This window comes from Tachyglossus aculeatus, chromosome 8, assembly GCF_015852505.1.
Source record: "Tachyglossus aculeatus isolate mTacAcu1 chromosome 8, mTacAcu1.pri, whole genome shotgun sequence".
Taxonomy (NCBI): Eukaryota; Metazoa; Chordata; class Mammalia; order Monotremata; family Tachyglossidae; genus Tachyglossus; species Tachyglossus aculeatus.
This window is the reverse complement of record NC_052073.1, coordinates 18832497-18856118: the sequence shown is the minus strand read 5'-3', so window position 1 is coordinate 18856118 and position 23622 is coordinate 18832497. Positions and strand designations below refer to the sequence as shown.

Here is a 23622-nt window from a genome sequence, read left to right as displayed (position 1 = left end):
CACCCAGCTTCCCAGCTCCCTTCAGGGTGGACCCTTTCTCCCTCACCGGTCTCTCACCGGCCGGCCCCTTCTCTATCCTCCCTAGCCTGTCTCTGCAACACTCAGGGCACGCTTGGTGGTGTGGCTGAATGCCAGCAGGTGAGTGCCTCTGGAACCCCCCATATGCACCCCCCACACCCTCCCACCTTGGCCCTGCCCCTGCTGGGACCATCAAAGGGGGTCCAGCCAGCTCTCTGCCTGCACACCCTCAGGAGGGGACAGGGACTCCTTGCCCTCTCCCCATCAGTTTGACCCTGGCAGCGGTGAAGTGGGTCCGGGGGCCTGAAGGGTGGGTGGTGGTTGGAGCCCAGTGAATTCCGCTGCTCACGTTCTACCTGCCGCCTTCCAGGCTTCAGGGCAGTGTTTCTGCAAACCCAGTGTCTGCGGCCGGACCTGCTCGATCTGCAAGGATGGCTACTACCGACTGGACCAGGGAAATTACTTTGGGTGTCAGAGTATGTCCCACCTCCTGCTCCTGTGGTCGTCCCCGGGGAGGGAGTGGGGAGGGGATGCAGAGTCCCCTCACTGACCACGCAGAGACCATACTACCCTCTTCCCTTGCCTCCCCATGAAGCTCCTTGGCTGGTGATGTCAACTTGGTGTTTTGGCCTTTGTTTAGTCAGCGGAGCCATACCTTAGGGACTTCAGGGCTCCAGCAGCATGAACTTTGATTGGAGTAGACAAAGCCCTTGAGAGAGTTCGCTTACCCTCTCTTGTCCACCCTTGACCCGGCAGCAAGATGATGGTTCGGAAACTCGATCCGGCGGGGAGGTGCTGGCCCAAGGCCTTTATGGGGAGGAGGCAGCAGGCTGGGGGCACGGACACAGTGCCTTGGGATCATTCAGACCCTAGTGGGGCAGAAAATGGTTTCCAAAGGGGTGAGCGCCAGCTTGGGAGGAGATTCAGAGGTGATGGAAACGGCACTCCCTCCCCTGTTCCCGCACCCCCACCCTAGCATCCTCCCAGGCTCCCTAGCCTGGACAGATGTCAGCTAGCACTTCATGTCTGCAGGCTGCCATTGCGATATCGGCGGAGCTCTGGCCCAGGCCTGCGAGGCGAGAACGGGGGCCTGCCACTGCCGGCAGAACACGCAGGGGCCCACCTGCAATGAGTGAGTACTCTGGGTCTGGGGAGGGGTTGGCTGCGGGAGGGCCGGGGACAGCCAGAACTAAGCAGGTGGGAGCTGGCATTGAGGGAAAGCAGAGTGGCTTCTTTTGTTTGTTGGCTTTGGCTCAGGTGACTCGGTCGGGGCCCCGGGGCAGTGCTCCCCCAGCCCCAGTGGACTAACTTTCCTGGCCGGTGCATCTCCCCCAGGCCAGCGAGGGAACACTACTTCCCAGACCTTCATCACCTGCAGTTCGAGGTGGAAGAGGGCAGGACCCCGGATGGGCGGACCGTGCGCTTCGGCTATAACCCCCTGGAATTCGAGAACTTCAGCTGGCGGGGTTATGCCCAGATGTCTCCCGTTCAGGTAGGCGCTCCCTGGGGCCTCCCACTTCCAGGCTGGCTGGGGTAACCGCCTTCCGTTGGGGCACCAGGCGAGAGGCTGGGCCTGGTCCCGGCAGGGTGATGGACCGGGGTCTCAAGTTTGACATCCATGAAAGTCCTCGCTCCCACGCCTGCCTCTCTGCATATCTGGTCCTCACCCCCATGCCTGCCCCTCTTCCACCGCCCCTCCCGATAGTCATCCCAACTGTGGGGCCTCCGACCTCAGGATCGGCCTTCTCTGGGGCTGGGGTGACCTCCACGGCTCTGCGGGTCTCCCCCTGTTCCCAGCCAAAAGTGGTGGTGATGCTCAATGTGACCTCCCCGGACCTCTTCCGCCTTGTCTTCCGCTACGTCAACCGGGGCCTGACCAGCGTTGAAGGGACAGTGTCTGTCCTGGAGGAAGGGAAGCTCAATATTTGTGGAAACTGTGAGTGACATGTAATCTTCTGCCCTCACCCGTACACTGGGCCACCTCTTCCTCTTCCTCCTCCTACTCCTCGTCCTCCTCTTTCTCCACAATTTCTCCTCTGCTCTACGCTCCCTCTCACCCCACCACCCTGTGCCCAGGCTTCTATTCCCACTTGCCCAGCTCAGGTCCGTCTCTGCCTCTCCCTCCCCTCCACCCCAGACCCCATTTACCCCAGGTTCAGGGCCACAGGGAGTCCTCCAACCCAGATTGACCCTTCTCTCCTGTGCTGCCCCCCACCAGGCACAGAGCAGACCAAGCAGATTGTGTTTCCGCCCAGCACGGAGCCGGCGTACGTCACCGTCCCGCAGAGCGGCTACGGCGAGCCCTTCGTCCTGAACCCCAGCCTGTGGACCCTTGTGGTCGAGGCTGAGGGAGTCCTGTTGGTAAGGATCTGCTCCCTCTCCTGAGCACTTCGGTGACTGAGCCAGCCATGAGGACACCTGCCCCCACGACCGTGCCCTCTCTGTTCTCTCTCCCATCTCTGTAGGATCACGTGGTCCTGCTGCCCAGTGCCTACTACGAAGCCCCGGTCCTGCAGTTGAAGGTGTCCGAGCCCTGCACCTACAGCCCGGCCCCGGAGCTGGTCGGCCACAAGTAAGGATAACGCTGTGACCGACTTCCTTTCCCAGGCTCCCCTTTGTGTCTGTGAAGCTCGGGGAGGTGGCCCCTGGGCCTCCCTCTAGACCTTGGACAGGGATGACCAAGTCTTGGCGAGTGATGAGAGGGTGCCAGCCTAATGTGACTGCCTCGTGGCGGAACCTGGGATCCAAGACAGGCCTCAGCTCTCCAGGATTCTGCAGACCAACAGTTGCTCTGCCCATGCTGCCGGCGCAATTTTGGGCTCCTGCAGTGACCGACGGTTCTTTTCAGACAGGAATCATGGGACGGCCTGCCCTCCTCCCTTATCCATCCCACCACCTGCCCAAGAAGGAACTTGTAACCAAATTCCAGACTGCAAAGATTACACAGTGGCCCGGTTCCAGAGGACCCCGATTCCAGACTTTTGAGAATGGGAGAATGTCAGGGGTGGCTTGGCCTTGTGTGACCCAGGGGAAGCTGACCGAGGAAGACAGGGAACAGAGTTGACCAGTGTAGTCCCCGGGAGAGGCAGCATGTGGTCCCAGGCCAGAACCTGGGGCCAGGCACCAGGAGACTGTGTTGTGATCTAGGGACCTCGGCCTCTCCTTCGGTGACCTGGAGAGGATGATCCCGTGGTCTGTGGGAGGAAATGCTTTAGGGAAAACGGAGCATGGAGGGTGTAGCGATCTTATGAATAATGGAAGAGGAAACCCCCAGCACTGCTGAGGGGGCATTGGGTCTGCTTCCCAGACCTTTCCTTCCACCATTTGGCAATGGGAGTGAGACTTGTTGGCCACATTCTATGCAGGTGCCCCCTTCCCTCCAACTCCCACCCATGGTTCTCCCTCACTATTCCCAGGTAGTGCCCTGGGGTAGGATGGGGAGGGGGCTGGGCCCTCCACTGTGAATGCCCCAGGACCGTCGGAGAGAGGCATCGCCAACCAGCAGTTCCGCTCTCACATTTCCAGTACTCTCAAGTTGTGAGAAGAGCGGAGACTTGGTGGTAGGATACAGCTTTGCTGGCAGAGGGCGTGAGCCGGCGGGTGGCTCATGCCAGGGATCACTGCTCTGGGGTCCGGTTCTGCGTTCAGACCAGGCGCCCGATGAGACTCAGCCGCTCCCGTGGCCCAGACCCACGACGAGCCCTGCTTGTTGGCACAGCCGGGTCTGGTGGTTCCGTTGCCACACTGCTGCTGTTCAGTGTGGGCCTTGGCCACCCTGTAGTTAGTTGGCTCATTGAGTTGCGACCGGTTCTTGTTGCTTTTTTGTGTCGAGTCTCATGTGACCCAGTGACCGGGCTGGCATTCACCCCAGCCTTCTTCCCTCATCGTCCACCCATCTTTCCCTGACACCAGGGGCCCCTCGCCCCCATGGACCAGGACAGGGTGCTCTGGGTCTGTTCCCTCGACCTGTGGCCTCGCTGCTCCCTGCCTCACAGTGCCCTCTGATTCTCCTGTTGAGCCCCCACTGTCCTTGCTCCCTGAGTGGGGCACCAACCACTTCCGAGCGGAAGCCGTGCCCCCACAAAACTTTGAGTACCGGTTAGGCTTTGGTGGTCACCGTTGGGACTCTGAGCTGTCAGAGCTCGGACCTTTACCCCTCTAACCATTATTCCCTCTTGCATGTGGATCTTTTTCTTTTTTTTCCATGTGGGTGCCTTTATTTTATGTTGTTTGGGTGCCTTTGTTGTTTCCACTCTCCTTATGTGTCAGTCGCTAGTTCCCTTTCCCTGCTTTTATTCTTAGATTATGAGTCCATTGGGGTGCAGGCACCCCCAGGGACCGTGTCTAATTCCCACCTGTGTATTCTTTCCCAGTGCTTAGTACAGTGTCCCCCGGAGACACACGTGGCTTAGTGGAAAGAGCACGGGCTTGGGAGTCAGAGGTCGTGGGTTCTAATCCCGGCTCCACCACTAATCAGCTATGTGACTTTAGGCAAGTCACGTAATTTCTCTGTGCCTGTTACTTCATCTGTAAAATGGGGATTAAGACTGTGAGCCCCATGTGGGACAACCTGATTACCTTGGATCTACCCCAGCGCTTAGAACAGTGCTTCACACATAGTAAGCACTTAACAAATACCATCATTATTATTATTATCTGGGTGCACTTCCAGCCGTTTTGAGCCGGCCACCCCTGCTGGGACTGCAGAGGCGCATGGGTGCTCAAGTGTGTCCTCTCTCTCTCTCTCTCTCTCTCTCTCTAGCTGCATCCTGTATCACTACCTCCCCCTGGATGGTTTCTCTTCTGGGGCCGGCAAGGAGGCCACATGCCGACTGGACAACAGCTTGCCCAGACCTTGCCAGACGGAGCAGCTTAGCCCCTCCCACCCTCCCATGGCTATCTGTCAAGGTCAAGAGGTGAGTCCCCATCTTCCCCCATCACACGCTCTTCCCTCCTGGAAATGCTAGGCTTTGGAAGTGCCGGGTGTACAATGCACATCCAGAAGCCGAGCGGGCGGCCCAGCCTTCCGGAAAGCTGAGGGAGCGTGAGTGCAACAGCACAGCCCAATCCTCAACCTCGTAGCTGATTCCAGGATCTTCCAGGACTTTTCCTAGGAAAGGGACCCGGAGAAGGTGGGGAGTACTGAACGGGATGGAGGAAATACTTGTCTAGACTGATTGACCAAACATTCAATCAGTAATATTATTTGAGCACTTATTGTGCGCAGACATTGTTCTAAGCACTTGGGAGAGTGTATAATACAGCAGAGCTTCCCAAGGAGCTTATAGTTTATAGAGGTGGGGACAGACATTAAAATAAATTACAAGTTGGGGAAATGGGAGAGTATAAGGTCATTATCTAAGTGCCGTGGAACTAGAGCCGAATGAGTATCGAGTGATAAAGGGGAGCTTGTATATCCAAATACATAGGTGACACAGAAGTGTAGGTGACTAGGGGAAATGAGGGCCAAGGGAAGACCTCTTGGAGTAGATGATTTTAATCTTTGAAGGGGTGGATTGGTTTGGTAGGAAGTTGAGGACGTTTTGCCAGTCACTCGAGCTCTGTCTACCTCAGTTTCCCCATTTGTGAAGAAGACTAATACCTAACTTTCACCTGCTTCATGGTTGAGAGTGTGAGCATGCGTTAGGCAGTGTGAAAGAGGGCTATATTAGGCAGGATCATTTCTAAGAGAGGAACGCTTTATAGGTACCATAAGAGGAATGCTATGTGAGAGTGTCATCAATTGTTTTTATCAAGCACCTACCGTGTGCAGAGCACTGTCCTATTTGGAGAGTGACAATAAGTAAAGATTATGTAATCACTGTCCTTGTGGAGTTTACAGTGTAATGAGGAGATAATTTTTATAGGGACATTGTTGAGTAAGAAAACTTCATATAAAGAGGGGGGACTATATAAAGTGATGTTTATATGAGAGAGTAGTATGTGAGGCAGCCGTATATAAGGAAATCATGCAATTTATATAGCATTCCATAAGTGAGAAGTTATGTGCAGTGAAATCACGGTGCATAAAGCAGGATCATTCCTCAAGGCAACAGTAGACAAGGGATTTGGTAGGTGAATTTTGAGATTTTTTTTATGGAATCTGTTAAGCACTTACTGCATGCCAGGCACCGTGCTAAGAGTTGGGGTCGGTGCCAGTTATCAGATTGAACACCATCCATGTCCCTCATGGGGCTCACAGTCTTAATTCTCCAGTTTACAGACGAGGTAACTGAGGCACAGAGAAGTGAAGTGACTTGCTCAAGATCACACAGCAGACAAGTGGCCCTTGTTCTTTCCACCAGGCCATGCTGCTTCTCATTTTTATGGTGCTATTATAAGAGATAATAATCGTCTAAGGAGGCAGGGCTTAAGGTAGCGTGATGGTATGAGGACTCTTTATGAAGGGACAGGGCAGGATTTCCACGTGTAAACTGGTAAAAAAAGCCGTGGAGGACAAAGACCCGAAGTCATCAGAGCCCTCTCTGATCCCGCCAACAGGTGGACGTCCAGCTGTGGCTGGCAGTGTCGGAACCCGGGCGCTACGCCCTGCTGGTGGAATATGCCAATGAAGATGCCCTGCAGGGCGTGGGGGTGACAGTGAGCGCACCGCAGCTGGCTCCGCAGCAGGGCACGCTCACCCTGTACCCCTGCAAGTACAGGTAAGGGGCCCCTGGCTGGGGAGCAGGGGAGGCCGGGAGTGCCCCGCCCCGGGGCCAAAGTGGGGAACGGACCACCACCGGGGTCCGCATGCCTGCAGGCGCGCTTGGAAGACCCCTCAGGGATCCAACCCATTGTAAAGATGGAAAAACTGAAAGGGCCTCAGGGTTCTCGGAGGCTGAGGTGGACTCCCCATACTTTCGGAGCCAAATGAAAGCGAGCTGCCCTGCTCTCTCCCACCCTGCTCTCCTAGAGCGGCCTCTGTTGTGGTCCTGAATCGGTGACACCGGGGAGGCTCTGGAGATCAGTTTGGCTCCAGTGGGGAGAGACTTCTGGTCTAGTGGACCTGATGTCAGACTGTGCTACCCCATAGGGGACCCACTCCCCTCTCATCCCGGGCAGTGTTGGGGGCGGGGATGTAGCCTCGAGAATCCTCTGGCCGTAGCCTTCCTTTCCCCACTTCCCCGCCCCCTTCCTCCCCCCCATCCCCGGCTCTTCCCATCTCTCAGCTTCCTTTGTCGGGGAGTTGTCCTTGATGCTCAGAACCGCCTGGCTGCTTTTGAACTCACCACCGAGGCCACCATCCGGATCACGGCCGAGCGAGCCCGCTTCTTCTTGGTACGGCAGGCGTCGGCAGGGCAATCCCAGCTGGGCTGGTGCTCTCTGGCCCCCTTCCCCCTCCGCAACGTCTCCCCGGGGCTGGCTGTCTGGACCCGAAGGGCAGGAGTGAGCTGAGCATTTGCCCCACTCACATGGCTCATTGGCCTCGCCCAGTCCTTTCCCCACATCCACCCACTGTCCCTCCTCCGAGTCTCCCAGCTCCCAGAGAACATGGACCCTGGTCTGTCTTGGAATCCCATGGAAGAGGAATGTGCCAGGCACAGTCAAATCTAGTTTCCTTAATTCCCACTCTCTAATTTCCTTTGGCCCCTGTCTGGTTTCTGTGTAATGCAGATCCAGGTTCAACTCACCGCCTGATTTCCCTTAGACAAGTCTCTGGCTGTTTTCTTATAGCCCGCTGCCCGATGTTTCCCAGGAGCCTGAGCTCATGTCTGGGCTTGGGGCTGGTTTCAGACCCCAGGGTTGGGGAGTGGAGGTAGATTTCCTCTCGAAGGGGACCTCCAGCTTGGGTCAGGGGTGGGTATCGGGGCCAGTGTGAGAGTCTCTGCTTCCTGCCCTGCAGCACCGTGTGTACCTGGTTCCCTTTGGAGAGTTCACAACCGAGTTCATCGAGCCTAAGGTTCACTGTCTCAGCACCCATGGGGCCTTTCTGCCCAGCAGGTACCCGGGACACTCTCCCTAATCCCTGCTGACACCGCGGAGTGCGAGCTTGCATGCCTTCTCTCGTGTGTGTGTTGTGTGAATGCGCACGCACTAGTGTGTAGAGGCCTGGGGCTTCCCACCATCCATTGCTGCCTCCCCCTCTATTTCAGTGGCTCCTGTGTGCCCTCGCGCTTCCAGAAGCTGTCCCAGCCCATCGTCCTGCAGGAATTTAAGGTCCTGCCCATTCCCGCTGACTTCCCCCTGTTTCACGCCCACACCGTTGTGCCGGTCGACCCCCCGTCGGAGCCCGCACCTCGACCTCCCACGGCCAACGATCCAACTGTTCGATCGATCCTGCTGCAGCCTCCCCAGGTATGGGGGTCTTGGACCCCGCCGGTTTGGCGTGGGAGCGGTGGCCATCCAGGGACCCCCAGGGCTTGGCCCTGACTGCCTGGCCTGGCAGATCCTTGGCTTTTCATTTATGGACTCAATCAATCAATCGCATTTATTGAGCGCCTACTGTGTGCAGAGCACTGTACTAAGCGCTTGGGAAGTACAAGTTGGCAACATATAGAGATGGTCCCTACCCAGCAGGACTCGGGTGATGCAAGAAATTGACACCGACTCCATTTTTGCCCCATGAGTGAATTATCCACTCTGTGGCTTATCTGGGGCAGGGTCTTAAACTGTCACCAGATTGTCTCCAGCCTTCTCCAGCCTGCACCCTGAAGTCCATCCCCAACTGTCTCCACTGACCCAGACCACCTCTTCCTTGTCTTGTATGTAGTACCAGCTCCCCCGTGGGTCCAGATGGACCTACCTGCTGTGTATTACCTGCTCCCCTTGGGAGCAGGGAGCCAAAATTAACCAAGTCAGAGACTTTCCCCATTTCCTGGTCACAGACTCACGGCCCTCCAGGGGCTCTGGGTGGGAACCCAGGTGAGACTCCAGCGGACGCTGGCTGGGGTGTTTGGCATTTTGTGGGGTGTTCTGGGAGATTGGGAGCGGGGGCCTGGCGGGGCTGGAAAGGCCCAAGGAGCTGCTGGAGGAGACCCCGGCTCTGGCTTCCTGGAGGGTGGAGTGGCCTTCCGGCTCCTCCTCGAGGCGTCCTGCCACGGGATCCCTGGAGGCTGGAATTGTTGGACCGAGGGAAGTGCTCAGGGAGAGGCCCGAGCCTCCATGTAAACGGGCAGCAATCAGGAAAGGAGTTCACGGGTGTTTCTGTGTTGTAGAGCCCTGGAGGACCCCGAGATGCCCTTTCGTTTAAGTCCCAGCCCCACTCCAGCTCCTCACCACAAGCCCCAGTCCTTTCCCCTCCCAGTGTCCCTTGCCCCCTCCAGCCCCCAGATTACTCGTCTCCTATAACTTCACTTCCCGTGGGTGACATCGTGGCCTCCCTCTCCTCCGACCGCAGTTCTCATCTGGAGACCTAGTGGTTTTGCCTCTGGCCCGGGCCTCAACTCCCACTCACTCTGACCCCCGCTCCCCTCTCGCCCTCGTCATGGCTACCCGGCTCACTTGTGCCCCGTGGCGGGGGTCTTCAGCAGGGCACGGTGGTGCTGAGCACCCACGTCCAGACCCTGGGCCGCTATGCCTTCCTTCTGCACGGCTACCAGCCCCTCCACCCGACCTTCCCCGTCGAGGTGCTCATCGGCGGGGGCCGCGTCTGGCACGGTGAGTGAAACCTGGCGGCGGGAGGGGGTGGCGGAAGTGGCTGCGTCCCTCAGAGAGAGCGTGCCCCGGAGCTGGGTGGTGAACACCGTGCCTGGCAGAATTGAGTGAGTCCTGGGGGTGGGGCGGCTTGGACTGTGCCCTGCATGGTGAGTGAGCCCCAGAGCCGGGATGACAGGGACTGTGACCAGCATGGGGAGCGATCCCTGGGGGAGGGGCAGCGGGGTCCCATCTGTCATGCTGAATGAGCCCCGGAGGGCCAGAGAGGAAGGAAGTTCCTGGACGACGGCACCTGGCCCTCCTAGACTGACTGCCACCCTTTCCTGGCCCCGCAGGACAAGCCAATGCCACCTTCTGCCCCCACGCTTATGGCTGCCGCAGCCTGGTGGTGTCCGAAAACCAGGTGGTCCTGGATGTGACGGACAACGAACTGACGGTGACCCTGCGGGTGCCCGAGGGCCGGCAGCTCTGGCTGGTGAGCGGCCAGCAGCCGGGGGGATCTCCCGCCCGACTCCGCAACTCCCCCACCCCACCCTCTGCCTGAGTCCCAAACTCCCTCTTCCTCCTCCTCCTCCTCTCTGCCAAGCAGCGACTCTCTCCTCCTCCAGGTCTCCAGCCGAGGCCAGTCCCATGCGTCCCTGTCCCCCCGCCCCCACCGTCTCCCTTCATGGCCCCTTGTGCCTCTCAGTTTCAAACGCGTACGTGTTCCTCTCATGTGTGATCTCATGTGCCCTCTGTGGGTTCACATTCCCTCCCGGTGAGGTCTCGTGCCTGCGTCCGTAGGGAGGCGGAGAGCGGGACGGGTCCCTGTGTTCCCCAGGGGCCTGCAGCTGACCCTCACTGCAGACTGGGTTCCCGTCCCAGCCCCGGTCCCGTCCGTGACCCAGCCCCATCCACAGTCCCTCCCCATCCTCAGCCCCCCCTCCCCTCGCTGACCACACAACCAGCCAGATAAGCACCAGTGGCGTTGTCTCCCCGTTCTGCCACTCACAGGCCCCACTTGGGGGTCTTGAAGGCCAGGGACTTCAGGAACGGGTACCCTCGAGCCCTCCCCACCTGCTTTTCACAGGACTATGTATTGGTGGTCCCCGAAGATGGCTACAACCCTGGCTACCTTGTGGAGGAGCCTCTGGACAAGTCCTATGACTTCATCAGTCACTGTGGGGCCAATGGTTTCCACATCAGGTGAGGGCCCCCAGGACGGCAGTGGGACCGGGTAGAAAGTGGGTTTGAGGCCCGAATCCCCTACTTGCCTGCCGGGTGATCTTGGACAAGTCACTTCCCTGTGACTCAGTTTCTTCAGCTGTAAAACGGGGGCAAGGTGCCTGTTCTCCATCCCTCTTATTAATCAATCAGTGGTATTTATTGAGTGATTACTGTATGTGGAGCATTGTACTGTGTGTGGCACACTCTTGGGAGATTAAAGTACAGCAGAGTTGGTAGACACGTTCCCTGTCCTCTAGACTATAAGCTCATTGTGGGCAGGGAATGTGTCGGTTTATCATTGTGTTGTATTCCCCCCAGCACTTATTACAGCGCTCTGCACACGTTAAGCGCTCAGTAAATACGATTGACTGACGGTTTGACTGCCCACAGCGTCAGAGGGTGAACCATATGCGGGACATGGATTGTGTCCTACCTGGTTATCTTGGATACCCCACCCTCCCCACTGCCGCAGTGTTTTAGCACTGCTCAGACACCATCATTATGTTGGCGGGGTCCCAGTGGACCCTGGTCCCCTGGAAGGGAAAATGAGAAGGCTGAAATATACCCCTTCTGGGGACATACCAGCTGTTGCTCCAAGTCCCGGCTTCAGCTGGGATGGGGTTTAGGGGGAGGGACCAGCTGGGGCCCCGGGATCACTTCCTGCCCTGGGATTTGATGTTCTGAGCCTTGCTGTAGCAAGAGACTCCTCGGAGGACATTTTCTGTTGGGGGCTGGTAGAAGCGGAGGGCATTGGGGGTGAGTGCTGACCTTGACTTTTACGCCTGGATTAAGGGAGGCTAAAGCGCAGGGCCCCAGAGCGGACCCAGTGTCCCCGCCTGCCTCGGGGCCGGCCCTGACCAGGTGGAGCCGCCGGATGGGGCCGGGGGGATCAGGGCAGAGCGGGGACAGGCAGACCAACTGGAGGACTGGCTCCCCTCTCTCCCCCCGCAGCCCCGCGTCTCCCCGGTTCTGCCAGGACGCAGCCATCTCGCTGTCCCTGTTCTACAACAACGGGGCCCAGCCCTGTGGCTGCCATGAGGTGGGGGCCATGGGCCGGCAGTGCCAGCCATTCGGAGGCCAGTGCCCCTGCCGGGCCCACGTCATCGGACGCGACTGCTCCCGCTGTGCCACTGGCTACTGGGGCTTCCCCAACTGCAGGCGTGAGTTTCCCTCCTCTCGGCCGAGCCGCCCCTTCCCCCAACCCTCACTGCGCCGGCCTGAGCCGACAGAAGCCAAGTTGCATCCTGGGGAAAGGGAAAAGCCATCTTGCCATTGAGTAGTAGGGGTCTCAGGACCTGGGTTCTGTGTGCAGAGCACTGTACTAAGCGCTTGGGAAGTCCCAGGTTGGCAGTACTGGGGTACAAGAGTGTGAGCCTCAGGTGGGACAGGGACTGCGTCCACCCTGATTAACTTGTGTCTGCCCCAGTGCTTAGAACACCATTTGACACATAGTAAGCGCTTAATGCCTACCAAAATTATTATTAAAACAAGAGGGGCTTGTATCCTGCCATTCGAGTGAATTGCTAAAGGACTGAGCCCCCTCTTTCCTCTCCCCCTCCCGCCAGCCCTACCTCCTTCCCTACCTCCCTTCTTTTATTTTGTTAATATGTTTTGTTTTGTTGTCTGTCTCCCCCTTCTAGACTGTGAGCCCGTTGTTGGGTAGGGACCGTCTCTATGTGTTGCCAACTTGTCCTTCCCAAGCGCTTAGTACAGTGCTCTGCACACAGTAAGCGCTCAATAAATACGAGTGATTGATTAATCCCAACTCCGCCACTTGTCACTTATGCAAGTCACGTCACTTCTCTGGGCCTCAGTTACCTCCTCTAGAAAATAGGGATTAAGAACGTGAGCCCCGTGTGTCCAACCTGATTAGCTGGTGTTGACCCCAACGCTTAGTACAGCGCCAGGGGCGTAGTAAGCACTTAACAAATACCATAAAAAAGGAAGTGCCCACCTGTTCCCTGCCCCCTCTCAGAACTAGTCAAATGAGGAAGAGCTACAACTACAGCGGTAGGGATATAAGTTAGTCATTCATTTTATTTTGTTAGTATGTTTGGTTTTGTTCTCTGTCTCCCCCTTTTAGACTGTGAGCCCACTGTTGGGTAGGGACTGTCTCTGGATGTTGCCAACTTGGACTTCCCAAGCGCTTAGTACAGTGCTCTGCACACAGTAAGCGCTCAATAAATACGATTGATTGATTGATTGATAAAGGACTTCGGTGAGGCAAAGGAATGGGTGAGTGAGGGAGATGGTGGCTTAGCTTTTCTGGGTATAGGAGAGATCTCTCCCCCGCCCCATTTTCCCCCAAACGAGTCCGTTGGCGGGGCAGAGGGTGGACCGGAATCGCAGGGTCCCAGGGGTCCTGCCTGCTCTGTTGCTGCAGCCTGTGAGTGCGGCCCCCGGCTGTGTGAGGAGGAGAGCGGCCAGTGCATCTGCCCACCCCGCACGGTGGAGCCGGACTGCGTGGTCTGCCAAGCCCAGACCTTCGGCTGCCACCCCTTAGTGGGCTGCGAGGACTGCAACTGCTCTCGCCCCGGCGTCCAAGACCTCAGCAGCCCTGACTGCCACCTGGACAGCGGGCAGTGCAGGTTAGGGAGGCGAGGTGCCCCGGGCCTGGGGAGGGGCCTGGGTTTCCTCTCCTCCCGCCCCCGCACCGTCCTCCTTCAGTGGCCCTGCCTCTTCCCCTTGCGGCCCCGGGACCGCGGGAGCGCTGCCTCCCTCCAGCAGCCCTCCCTGATCCGTCGGCTTCCGGGCCGCGGTCTGGCCCCCGGGAGTGGTGGGGTGGGAGAAGGTCTGGGGAGGAGGGCAGCCGCTGAGCGACTCCACCACAGGTGCAAACCCAACATCGTGGGGCGTCGGTGCGACCTCTGCGTCCCGGGCTTCTTCGGCTACCCAAACTGTCAGAGGTGCGACTGCCATGAGGCGGGCACGGTGCCCAGTGTGTGCGACCCCTCCACCGGGCAGTGCCACTGCAAGGTAAGGTCAGAAGTTCTCTGGGTAAGATGGGGGCGGGGGTTGCCATTTTCAGCCACAGGCACCGGTTGGGGCTTTTGGGAGGGAGGGAGGAGGCGGTTCCGGGGCAGAGATCTGGAGCACCCCTTTGGCCCAGGGCGTTGATGATCCTGTCTTCTGGGCAGCCTGCCCTTCCCAGCACCCAAACCAGTCTGATGGTGGGGCAAGGGTGGCCAGCGTGACCCTAGGCTTTGGGGTGAAGGAGCTGTCCATTCCTCTCTTCTCCCCTGGGTGGGTTGGGGCGGGTGGCTGGGGGCACTGCTAACTGGAAACTTGGGGCAGGATTCAGGGGCACAATCCCTGACATTGCAGGCAAGACTTCAGCCAGATCCCTGGCTACTAGTCCCCGAGACATGCTCCTGCTCCCCATCTCCCATGAGCCCTGTCTCTCCTCCTCCTCCTCTTTTTCCTTCCTCCACAACCTAGGGCCCGGAGCTCCGGGGTCCGGTCAGTAGGGATTTCTCTTGTCTCTTCTCATGGGTTTGAGCCAATAAGGCTGTGGCTTGTCTTTGGGAGCTTGTGGCCAAGGACAACGGGCCTGGAGGGGACCCAGTGTGCTGACGTTTAGAGCCTGCCGCTATACTTGTCCCCGGTACCTCCACTCCTCTGGCCCTTGCAGCCCAGCAAGGCCTTCCCTGACCCCATCCCAATTTCCTGCAGGAGAACGTGGAAGGAGCCCGCTGTGACCAGTGCCGCCTTGGCACCTTCTCCCTGGATCCCGCCAACCCCAAGGGCTGCACCCGCTGCTTCTGCTTCGGAGCCACGGACCGCTGCCGCAGCACAGAGCGGAGCCGCAGCCAGGTGAGGGGAGCCTGGGGCCCGCCGGGCCTGGCGGGGCGACTGCTGAGGTCCCACGGAGGCCGGTCTTCTTCCACACCCCCGCAGCTCTGCTGCTTCGGCCCAGGACTCCCTGGGACGACCCAGGGTCTCCAGCCATCACCCTGGCTCCTTGCTGTGCCAGTCCATTTGAGGAGGTGGCAGGAGAATGGGCAGGTGGCATCAGGCCCAAGGGACAGAGGTAGAGCAGCCGGGTGTGCATGAACTCAGATGGCTAGGCCAGTTGGCCCCCAGATCTAGGGTGGACCCGGGGGCCACAGGGGAGGCCCAGGGGTGTAGGGCAGGGCATCTATCCCATTCCCACAGGCTGGGAAAGGGGAGCGGCTCTGGGTGTGCTGGGTTTGGGGGACTGATTTGCCAAGCTGCTTGAGCATCCCCCTTCCCGACCCCCATGATCTCCAAGGCTCCTGTGTACTCCAACCCCCGGCCCCAATGCTTGCTTATGCTCTGTCTCTCCGTCTCTATTTTTTCTGTCTTGTCTCAGTTCATAGACATGCAGGGCTGGACCCTCCTGACCGGTGATCGGCAGGAGGTGCCCACCTCGCTCCACCTTGATGCTGGCCTTGTCCACGCTGATCTGAGGAATGTGCCCGAGGCCTACCAAGAGCTGTACTGGCAGGCGCCCCCCTCTTACCTGGGGGACCGGGTGAGTGGGCGGTGGGACTGGGCCAGCCAGATGAGTGGATCTTGCTGGGGAGGAAGAAGGTGTCGCGGGGAGGGGATGGGGGGCGGGGAGAAGGCAGCAGGGCCGCAACGTCTGGTAGTACGGAGCTGGCTGGTCATTAGCCCAGTGGCACCGTGCTGAGCTCCCGGCCCTTAACTAACTTGGCTGGTAATCAGTGCACCCTCCCAAAGACTTAGTAGAGTACTTTGCACACAGCAATCAGTAAGTATTATTGATTGATGGATGGATTGATTGACTTGCGTGATGCGGGTGGGGTGGCAGTTGGGGGCCGCACTCTTTCCCGTAGACCATGTGGGCTTGTGGGCTGGAGGGTAGAGCGGACCTGACCGGACCGGACCTGAACCTCTTTCCAGGTCTCATCCTACGGTGGGTTCCTGAAATACGAGCTGCACTCGGAGACGCAGCGCGGAGATGTCTACATCCCTGTGGAGGCCCGGCCTGATGTGATCCTGAAGGTACCCTCGAGGGGAAGGCTTGGGGCTGGGGGTAGAGTGGTGGGGACAGGGGGCGGGGTGGGGACGGAGGCAGAGGGGCAGGCAGGGAAGGCCCCCCGGTGAACTATTGATCCTTTCTTCCTTCCTTTCTTTCTTCCCTCCTTGTAGGGCAACCAAATGAGCCTCAGCTTCTTGGAGGGTGCCTATCCTGCCCCAGGAGACGTTCACAGAGGCCAAGTCCAGCTGGTGGAGGTCTGCGGAGGCACCTGTGGCATCAGGCTGTGGGGTGGGGGGGACCTAGATGAAAAAAAAAACTGCTGATAATAACTGTGGTATTTATTCAGTGCTTACTCTGTGCCAAGCACCGAAGTAAACACCAGGGTCAGATACAAGATAATCAGGTGGGACACAATCCCTATCCCTTATGGGGCTCACAGTCTAAGGGGAAGAAAAATAGGTATTTAATCCCCATTTTACAGATGAGGAAACTGAGGCCCAGAGAAGGTAAGTGACTTGGTCAAGGTCACGAAGCAGGTAAGTGGCAGAGCCATCTGAGAACCCAAGTCCTCTAATTCCTAGGGCTCTTTCTGCTAGGCCCCATGGGAAGCTTCAGCCTCAGCCTGACCGCCCCCCATGCCAAGTTCTCCAAGCACTTCTCTGCCTTCTCACATTGTTCGTGTGAGTGAACTATTTTAGGGAAGTCAGACTAGCAAGCCCAGAACACCCGGTTAAAAGCAGAGATGTCTTGTGTATGTCGTCCCCCTTCTCCTTCCCCTCCCCTGGCCAGCGCCTGAGATGCGCCGCCCGGCTCCCTCTTCCCAGGGAAACTTCCGCCACACGGAGACCCGCAACCCCGCCTCCCGGGAGGAGCTGATGATGGTGCTGGCCGGCCTGGAGCAGCTGCAGCTCCGCGCCCTCTTCTCCCAGATCTCCTCGGCCGTGTCCCTGCGGCAGGTGGTGCTGGAGCTGGTGCCAGGGCCGGCGCGGGAGCCGGCGGGCGCGGGTCCCCAAGCCAGCAACGTGGAGCTGTGCATGTGCCCGGCCAACTACCGAGGGGATTCCTGCCAGGTAGGGGCCCTGTGGAGGGGGTGGAGGCTGCTCTCTTCTAGCCTGGGGGTGACGGGCTGGGGAGCTAAGTCCAATATGGCACCCCTGCACCCGCGATCAGCACGATGGCCCAGGTCCGGTCCGGCCCGTGTGGAGGTTTTTGATGACGACGTATGACCCTGTCATCTTTCCTTAATCCCACGAGAGCCGGTTCTCCCGTCCCGCTATGTCCCCCCCCCCCCCGTCCTCCTGCTCTTCCAGAGGTGGCCACTTCCCGGCCTCACAAGCATTTCCGTTTGTCCTCTGTGGCAGGAATGCGCCCCTGGGTATTACCGGGACACGAAAGGCCTCTTCCTGGGGAAGTGTGTCCCTTGCCATTGCAACGGCCACTCTGACCGCTGCCTCGCAGGCTCTGGCATCTGCGTGGTGAGTACCGGCTCGGCCGGCCAGGCAGAAGGCTGGCCGAATGGCATTTCCTGTTCGTGTGACTGCGGGAGGTGGTCGGGGAAGAAGGGATGTGGAGAGGCAGTTTCCTCTGTAGGGGACATGTCCCGAGGTGTGGCGATGGGAGGGCTTGTTTCAGGCTTATAGTGCTGCAGATGGGCAGGTTTGTTCCTGGGTGAAGATTGGTGGGCTCGTTCCTGTGGGGTGGGATCGTTTCCTATCTGGAAAAATCAAGAAGGCGGAGGGGTACTTCGTTCCGTGTGGAGAGCCCTTTGTCTTCAGAGCCGCGAGGAGGAAAAAGGACTCGGGGAATTGGCTGCCTCCTCCCCTCCAGAGTTCCCGTTCTCCCTTCCCAGAATTGCCAGCACCACACAGAGGGTGACCACTGCGAGCGCTGCCAGGACGGTTTCCTGGGCAACGGCACCCAGGACCAACCGTCCCACTGTGTGGGATGCCCCTGTCCCCTCTCAGTGCCTTCCAACAGGTAAGCAGTCTGAGCGACAGGCCGGCCCTGTTTCAGGGGCTCCGGGTCCACCCTCTCTCGGTAGCTTCCTCTCGGCCAAAAGTCATCCCTGGGCCGTGGCGGAAAGCGAGGGAGGATTCCCAGACTCTGCCCATTCCCAGTCGTCTGCCTTTCTTTCCAGCTTTGCCATTGGCTGTGTCCATAAGGGGTCAGCAACGCAGTGCCTGTGCCGGCCAGGATACGCGGGAGCCTCGTGTGAACGGTGAGCTGCAAACCCCTTTCCGGGAATTCCCTCCCTGCTCCTCTTGACCAAATCACACATATGCATGGGCTCTCCGTCTTCTAGACTAAGCTCATCCTCTGGACTGTAAGCTCATTATCAATCAATCAATCAATCGTATTTATTGAGCGCTTACTGTGTGCAGAGCACTGTACTAAACACTTGGGAAGTACAGGTTGGCAACATATAGAGACAGTCCCTACCCAACAGTGGGCTCACAATGTAAAAGGGGGAGACAGAGAACAAAACCAAACATACTAACAAAATAAAATAAGATTAAGTTTATGCTAACTCTCTTGTGTTGTACACTTCCAAGCCCTTAGAACAGTGCTCAGCTCATAGTAAGTGCTCAATAAATACCACTGATTGATAGCAATAAATACCACCGAAATACCCGGGTCTTCAAACCATTGCACACCACCCCCTTTCTCCAGCCTGAAATGCCTTCCCTCCTCTTCTTCACCAAACTCTCTCCTTGCACATTCTCCAAATATTAAAAACAGCCCATTTCCTCCAGGAATTCTTCCCCCTCCGTCAGTCAGCAGTTTGTGCTAAGCTCTCTGCGGAGCATTGCACTAAGCAGTTGGGAGAGAATGATTTAGTAGGCGAGATCCCTGCCCTCGAGAAGCCTACAATCTGCTGTGGAAGACTGACACTAAAATAATGTTCAGATGGGAAGAAGCGATAGTGGGGAAAGATCTGTATTAGGGGTGATGTTTATCTTTGTTTCAAGCGCTTAGTACAGTGCTCTGCACACAGTAAGCGCTCAATAAATACGATTGATGATGATGGGTCAGAGGAGCCCCCAAGTACTTAAGGGATTCCAAAGTGTTGGAGTGGTGATGGAGGTGGGAGGGATGGAGGTGAGAGTTTCATCAGGGAAGGCCTCCTGGAGGAGATGGGATTTCAGAACCCTGGTCATTTCCGGAACTCCTAGGCATTAATGCACATCTGTAAAATAACTTTTCTTAATTTTGTGCATGTGAATCTTTTTCCTAGCAGCTGCTCCGACACCTCCATCCTGTAGTCAGTATTTTATTTTTTCTGGGTCACGCTGCACAATACCTGGGTTGGATCTAGGGTCTCTGTGGCTCATTCTGGACAGGGAACATGACGACCAAAGCTGTCACTATTGTACTCTCCCAAATGCTCAGTACAATGCCCTGTACATGGTAAGCTCTCAATAAATACCGTTGATTGACTGATTGAGCGAGCCCTTGATTGGGTCTGTGGATTTAGTGGCTGGGTCCCTTGTGGGAAATCAATCAATGAGTCGTATTTGTTAAGCATTTACTGTGTGCAGAGCACCATACTGAGCCTTTGGGAGGGTGCAGAGTTGGGAAACACGTTCCCTACCCACAACGAACTTACAGTCTAGAGGAAGGAGATGATTAGACCTCCCTCCGTACTCCATCCAGAGCCTGTTGACGAGGCGGGTTGTGTCTTGTGCCAGGTGTGCCCCCGGTTACTATGGCAACCCGATGGTGATCGGCAGCTCGTGCCAGCCCTGTGAGTGCAGCGGCAACGGCGACACCAACACTCTGTTCCAGGAGTGCGACCCTCTGACGGGCGCCTGCACAGGCTGCATGTACCACACCGCCGGCCCACGCTGCGAGAGCTGCGCCCCCGGATACTACGGGGATGCTCTGGTGGCCAAGAACTGCACCCGTATGCAGTGGGGTGGGGTGGGCGGGAGGGGGGATGGGGCTGAACCAAAGGGAGCCTGGGATGAGGCGGGTCCAGGGCCAGGAGACCCTGGTGGGGCGGGGGGTGGTTGTCTGATGGCAGCCGGGCAGGGACAGAGAGGGGGATGGAGCTGGGGCCTGGGGGAAACTGAGGCTTTCCCCCACCTCCCTTAGGATGCGACTGTTCTACGTGCGGGACGGAGTCGTGTGATCCCCGGTCAGGGCAGTGTCTCTGCAAGGCTGGAGTGACCGGCCTCCGCTGTGACCACTGCCAGGTGAGGCTGAGGTCCCGGGACCCCTTAGCCCTGCTCTGGGGGCGCCAGGAGGAACTGGGGGGCAAAGGGGGTTGGGGGCAGAGGGAAGGCATCAAGGAAGATGGCATGGCCCTAGAGGAGGCAGAGATCCCTTGAGTCGTCAGGTGGGGCTGGTCACTTCATCCACCCTCCTGGCCCTGGGCTGCATTGAACTCAGCCAACCAGACAGAGGAGAGTCTCCTTTTTCCTAAAGCCTCTGGACTGAGGGGATTCTACCCTAGTCCTCCCTCCCCATCCACTCCAGCTTCCCCCATACATCCCAGGTCTACCCCCAATCCCTCCTGGTGCAGTTGGAGCTCGTCCCCTTTTGGAGTGGTTACCACTCAGCCCACTCTTCCCAAGCCTGGGCAGCCCACGGCCCCAGAGGATTCAGCCGGTCATTCGGGACGTCGCTCTGGTGATCACCCAGAGACGGGTCTGGAGTCTGTGCCTGGATGCGGCTCCCTTTAGCTTGGCTCTGTCCCCCTGGGGCTCAGGCTCTGGCTGAGGTCCAGAGGTCCAGAGCGGTTCCCCTCAGAATCGGGCCCCCCCAGTGATCCTCCCTCTCCCTCTACCCTGTTGACGCTCGTTTCTCCCCACAGGAAGGACACTTTGGCTTTGACAGCTGCTCCGGGTGCCAGCGGTGCGACTGTGGTGTGGCGGCCTTGGGTCCGGCCTGCCACCCCCAGAGCGGACAGTGCCAGTGTCGGCCGGGGGTCACCGGAGCACGGTGCCAGCAGTGCGCCCCCGGCTACTGGGGCCTCGGGGGGCACGGCTGTGCCAGTGAGTTGGGGAGTGCAGAGGGAGGGAGTTGGGGTGGGGGCTGAATTCCCTGGTTCCTTTTGGGACAGTGGGCCCAGACCCAGAACCCAGGCCGGGGGTGTGGACGTGGGACGGGTCGCGACCTCCGCGCGTCTGTGTCCCGTCTCCCCGTGCAGAGTGCCACTGCCGAGGCGGCCCCTGTGACCCCCGCACAGGGGAGTGTACGTGCCCCCACGGGCTGAGCGGGAAGCAGTGTGATACCTGCAGCCACCAGCACCACGTCCCTGTGGCCCATGGGCCCGATAGCATCATGTGTGAAGGTGGGGCTTGCACTTCTTCCCTCGCTTCCTCCTCCAACCTCTCCTTTCATCTTCTTCCCTCTCCTTTCTCCTCTTCCCTCTTCCTCCTCTCTCCTCCTCCTTCCCCATCTCCTGTTCTCCCTCCTCCACAATTATTCTCTTCCCTCTCTACACCTCTCCAGTTATCTCATCTGTAAAATGGGGATTAAGACTGTGAGCCCCACATGGGACAACCTGATCACCCGGTATCCTCCCCAGCGCTTAGAACAGTGCTTTGCACATAGTAAGCGCTTAACAAATGCCAATTATTATTATTATTATTATTATTATCATCGTCCTACTCCTCCTCATTCCTCCATCCACCCCCAGCTCTCCACCATTCACACTCCACCCTCCCTATGTTGTCTCTCCTGCCAATACCACATACCCTAGACTGTGAGCCCGCTGTTGGGTAGGGACCATCTCTAGATGTTGCCGACTTGTACTTCCCAAGCGCTTAGTACAGTGCTCTGCACACAGTAAGCACTTAACAAATACAATTGAATGAATGAATACCCTACATACTGCTCTTGTGTCAAAGTGCTCAGCTATATACACCTATGCTTGGGCACTCACCAGTGTCCGTATGGGGTCCCACACCTACTCTCGTGCACACAAACCACCCAATTATCCGTTCTCACCCTCAGTACCTGCCTACCTACAGATCCCCGGACTCTGCTTCCCCTGCCCCTCCACGCCTGCACTGCCCCGAGCTCAGACACTCGTAGCATCCCCGCCCCGGGCTCTGGGATGTGGGTGGAACCTCGTGCCCCCTGCCCCCTCACCCAAACCACCAGTGATGCCCCCAGCACCCCCCGGACTCCCATTCCCTCCGGTAACGCCCCTGGCGCCGTCCACCCCTCAGTGTGCGACAGCTGTGTGGTGCTGCTTCTGGATGACCTGCAGCGCATCGACGCGCTCCTCCCCGCCATCCGCCTCCAGCTCTCCAGCCTCAACGCCAGCTCTGTTGCCTGGGCGCGACTGCACACTCTGAATGTCTCCATCGTGTCCCTCGCGGTACGGGCCGTGGGCCCCCGTTGCCCCGTTGGTTCTGGTGGGGCGGCGGGGGCCCGGTTTCCAGGGTGAAGCCACCTTGAACTCACTGCTCTGGGGAGATCCGGGCCCCACGGAGGGGTTGGACGGTGGGGGCCCCTGACCCTCCTGCCCGAGGACGCCCTGGGGAGCCAAACTCCCCAGATCTGAACCATCTCCCATGGCCCGAGGGCCGGCCTGACCTCTGGACTTGGCCATCCGGGCCGGCTCTGGCCGAGCCCAAGGTTGGGCGAGACCGCGCCGGAGTCCCACGGGTAGCTGCTTCCTCCCGGGCAGGTCCCTTCTCACCCCAAATCCCCTCTCACGTGGCTGCATGGGAGGGACGGGTCCAGTCTGGGGCCTCACTCCTCCCTCGCTTGGCTGCCCCTCTGCAGACCCAGCTGCGAGATCCTTCGGGCCCCCGGCAGGAGAGCAGGATGAAGCTGGAGCACCTGGAGCAGCAGAGCGTGGTCCTAGACGAGGACGGCAGGCTTCTTCACAGCAAGGCGTGGACCTCAGCTTCCACTCTCCTCATCCCTTTCCTCCCCTTCCACCAACTCCTTTCCACCCTCCTCCTGTACATATGTTAGCTTGCCTATGCTTTGCGTGGTATTTTCTGTTGTGAAAGAGCTCGGACTCTTCCCAGCTGCGGTCCTTTCTCTCCCTCCTATACCCCCAATCCCCTGCTCCCCTCCCTCCGCCCCATGACGCCGAATCCACTCCCATCCCCGGTACCCACTGCCGCCCGTGTGCTGAGCCCGGGTTTTCCTCCTAGGCCGGAGAGGCCCGGACCCAGGCTGACAGCCTGCGGCAGAGCATCGAGGACACCCGCCGTCGGGCCGAGACCTTGCTCAACAGCGTCTGGGCCATGGAGCGAGGCCTGGCGGGTACTTTCTTGGTCGGAGCCGGGGCTGGGGGAGGGAGGCAGGGCAGCAGTATCGTCAGGGATGGGTAGGGCTGTCCCTGGTGGAGCCTCTGGAACCCAACTCCTCTTGTGCCCCTAACCGTCACTGCTTGAAGGCCTTCTGGAGCAGGGGCAGAGTTGGGGTGAGGTTGGAGGGGCAGGGCGGCAGTAACCGGGAGAGGGAGGCAGCCCGGGGTGGGGGGTTGGGTTTGGTCAGCAGGAGGGGTGTCCCAGATCCGGCGGGGGCTGAGCGTGCCCTGGTGCGGTGCCCCTAGACCTGGTGAGACAGATGGACAGGCTGAGCCCGTCCAACACCAGCGTGGCATCCGGCGAGGAGCTGCGGCAGAAGATGGCGGCGGCCGAGCGGGCGCTGCGGGAGATGCGGGAGCGGGACCTGCGAGGGCAGCGCAGGGTGGCCGACGGGGAGCTCGGGGAGGCCCAGATCTGTGAGTCACATGGGCGAGAGCCAGAAGTGAGGCCGCTCTGCCTCTCCCGGGGATCCCTCGCCCTAGCCTCACCCAGCTCCCGAGCCGGGCCGCTCTCCCCTCACCCTGCACCCTGGCCTCACCCAGCCCCTCTCCCCTTGGA

At 58.8% G+C, this 23622-nt stretch overlaps 1 protein-coding gene across 1 annotated transcript in view; it reads left to right on the top strand.

The window, feature by feature from the left end:
* LAMA5 (laminin subunit alpha 5) overlaps window positions 1-23622 on the top strand; it is a 128497-nt gene that overhangs the window by 83207 nt on the left and 21668 nt on the right. Inside the window, exons 19-52 of the mRNA XM_038749884.1 lie at window positions 86-138; window positions 389-494; window positions 1051-1150; window positions 1354-1510; window positions 1816-1954; window positions 2237-2379; window positions 2484-2590; window positions 4781-4934; window positions 6520-6680; window positions 7188-7296; window positions 7862-7959; window positions 8112-8313; window positions 9486-9615; window positions 9948-10087; window positions 10682-10797; window positions 11770-11978; window positions 13202-13406; window positions 13650-13794; window positions 14491-14631; window positions 15152-15313; window positions 15706-15807; window positions 15955-16038; window positions 16609-16854; window positions 17146-17259; window positions 17634-17761; window positions 17922-18002; window positions 19474-19688; window positions 19880-19980; window positions 20601-20781; window positions 20937-21080; window positions 21964-22115; window positions 22526-22636; window positions 22906-23017; window positions 23310-23480. Coding sequence (XP_038605812.1) covers window positions 86-138; window positions 389-494; window positions 1051-1150; window positions 1354-1510; window positions 1816-1954; window positions 2237-2379; window positions 2484-2590; window positions 4781-4934; window positions 6520-6680; window positions 7188-7296; window positions 7862-7959; window positions 8112-8313; window positions 9486-9615; window positions 9948-10087; window positions 10682-10797; window positions 11770-11978; window positions 13202-13406; window positions 13650-13794; window positions 14491-14631; window positions 15152-15313; window positions 15706-15807; window positions 15955-16038; window positions 16609-16854; window positions 17146-17259; window positions 17634-17761; window positions 17922-18002; window positions 19474-19688; window positions 19880-19980; window positions 20601-20781; window positions 20937-21080; window positions 21964-22115; window positions 22526-22636; window positions 22906-23017; window positions 23310-23480 — 4719 coding nt within the window. The remainder of the gene's footprint in view (window positions 1-85; window positions 139-388; window positions 495-1050; window positions 1151-1353; window positions 1511-1815; window positions 1955-2236; window positions 2380-2483; window positions 2591-4780; window positions 4935-6519; window positions 6681-7187; window positions 7297-7861; window positions 7960-8111; window positions 8314-9485; window positions 9616-9947; window positions 10088-10681; window positions 10798-11769; window positions 11979-13201; window positions 13407-13649; window positions 13795-14490; window positions 14632-15151; window positions 15314-15705; window positions 15808-15954; window positions 16039-16608; window positions 16855-17145; window positions 17260-17633; window positions 17762-17921; window positions 18003-19473; window positions 19689-19879; window positions 19981-20600; window positions 20782-20936; window positions 21081-21963; window positions 22116-22525; window positions 22637-22905; window positions 23018-23309; window positions 23481-23622) is intronic.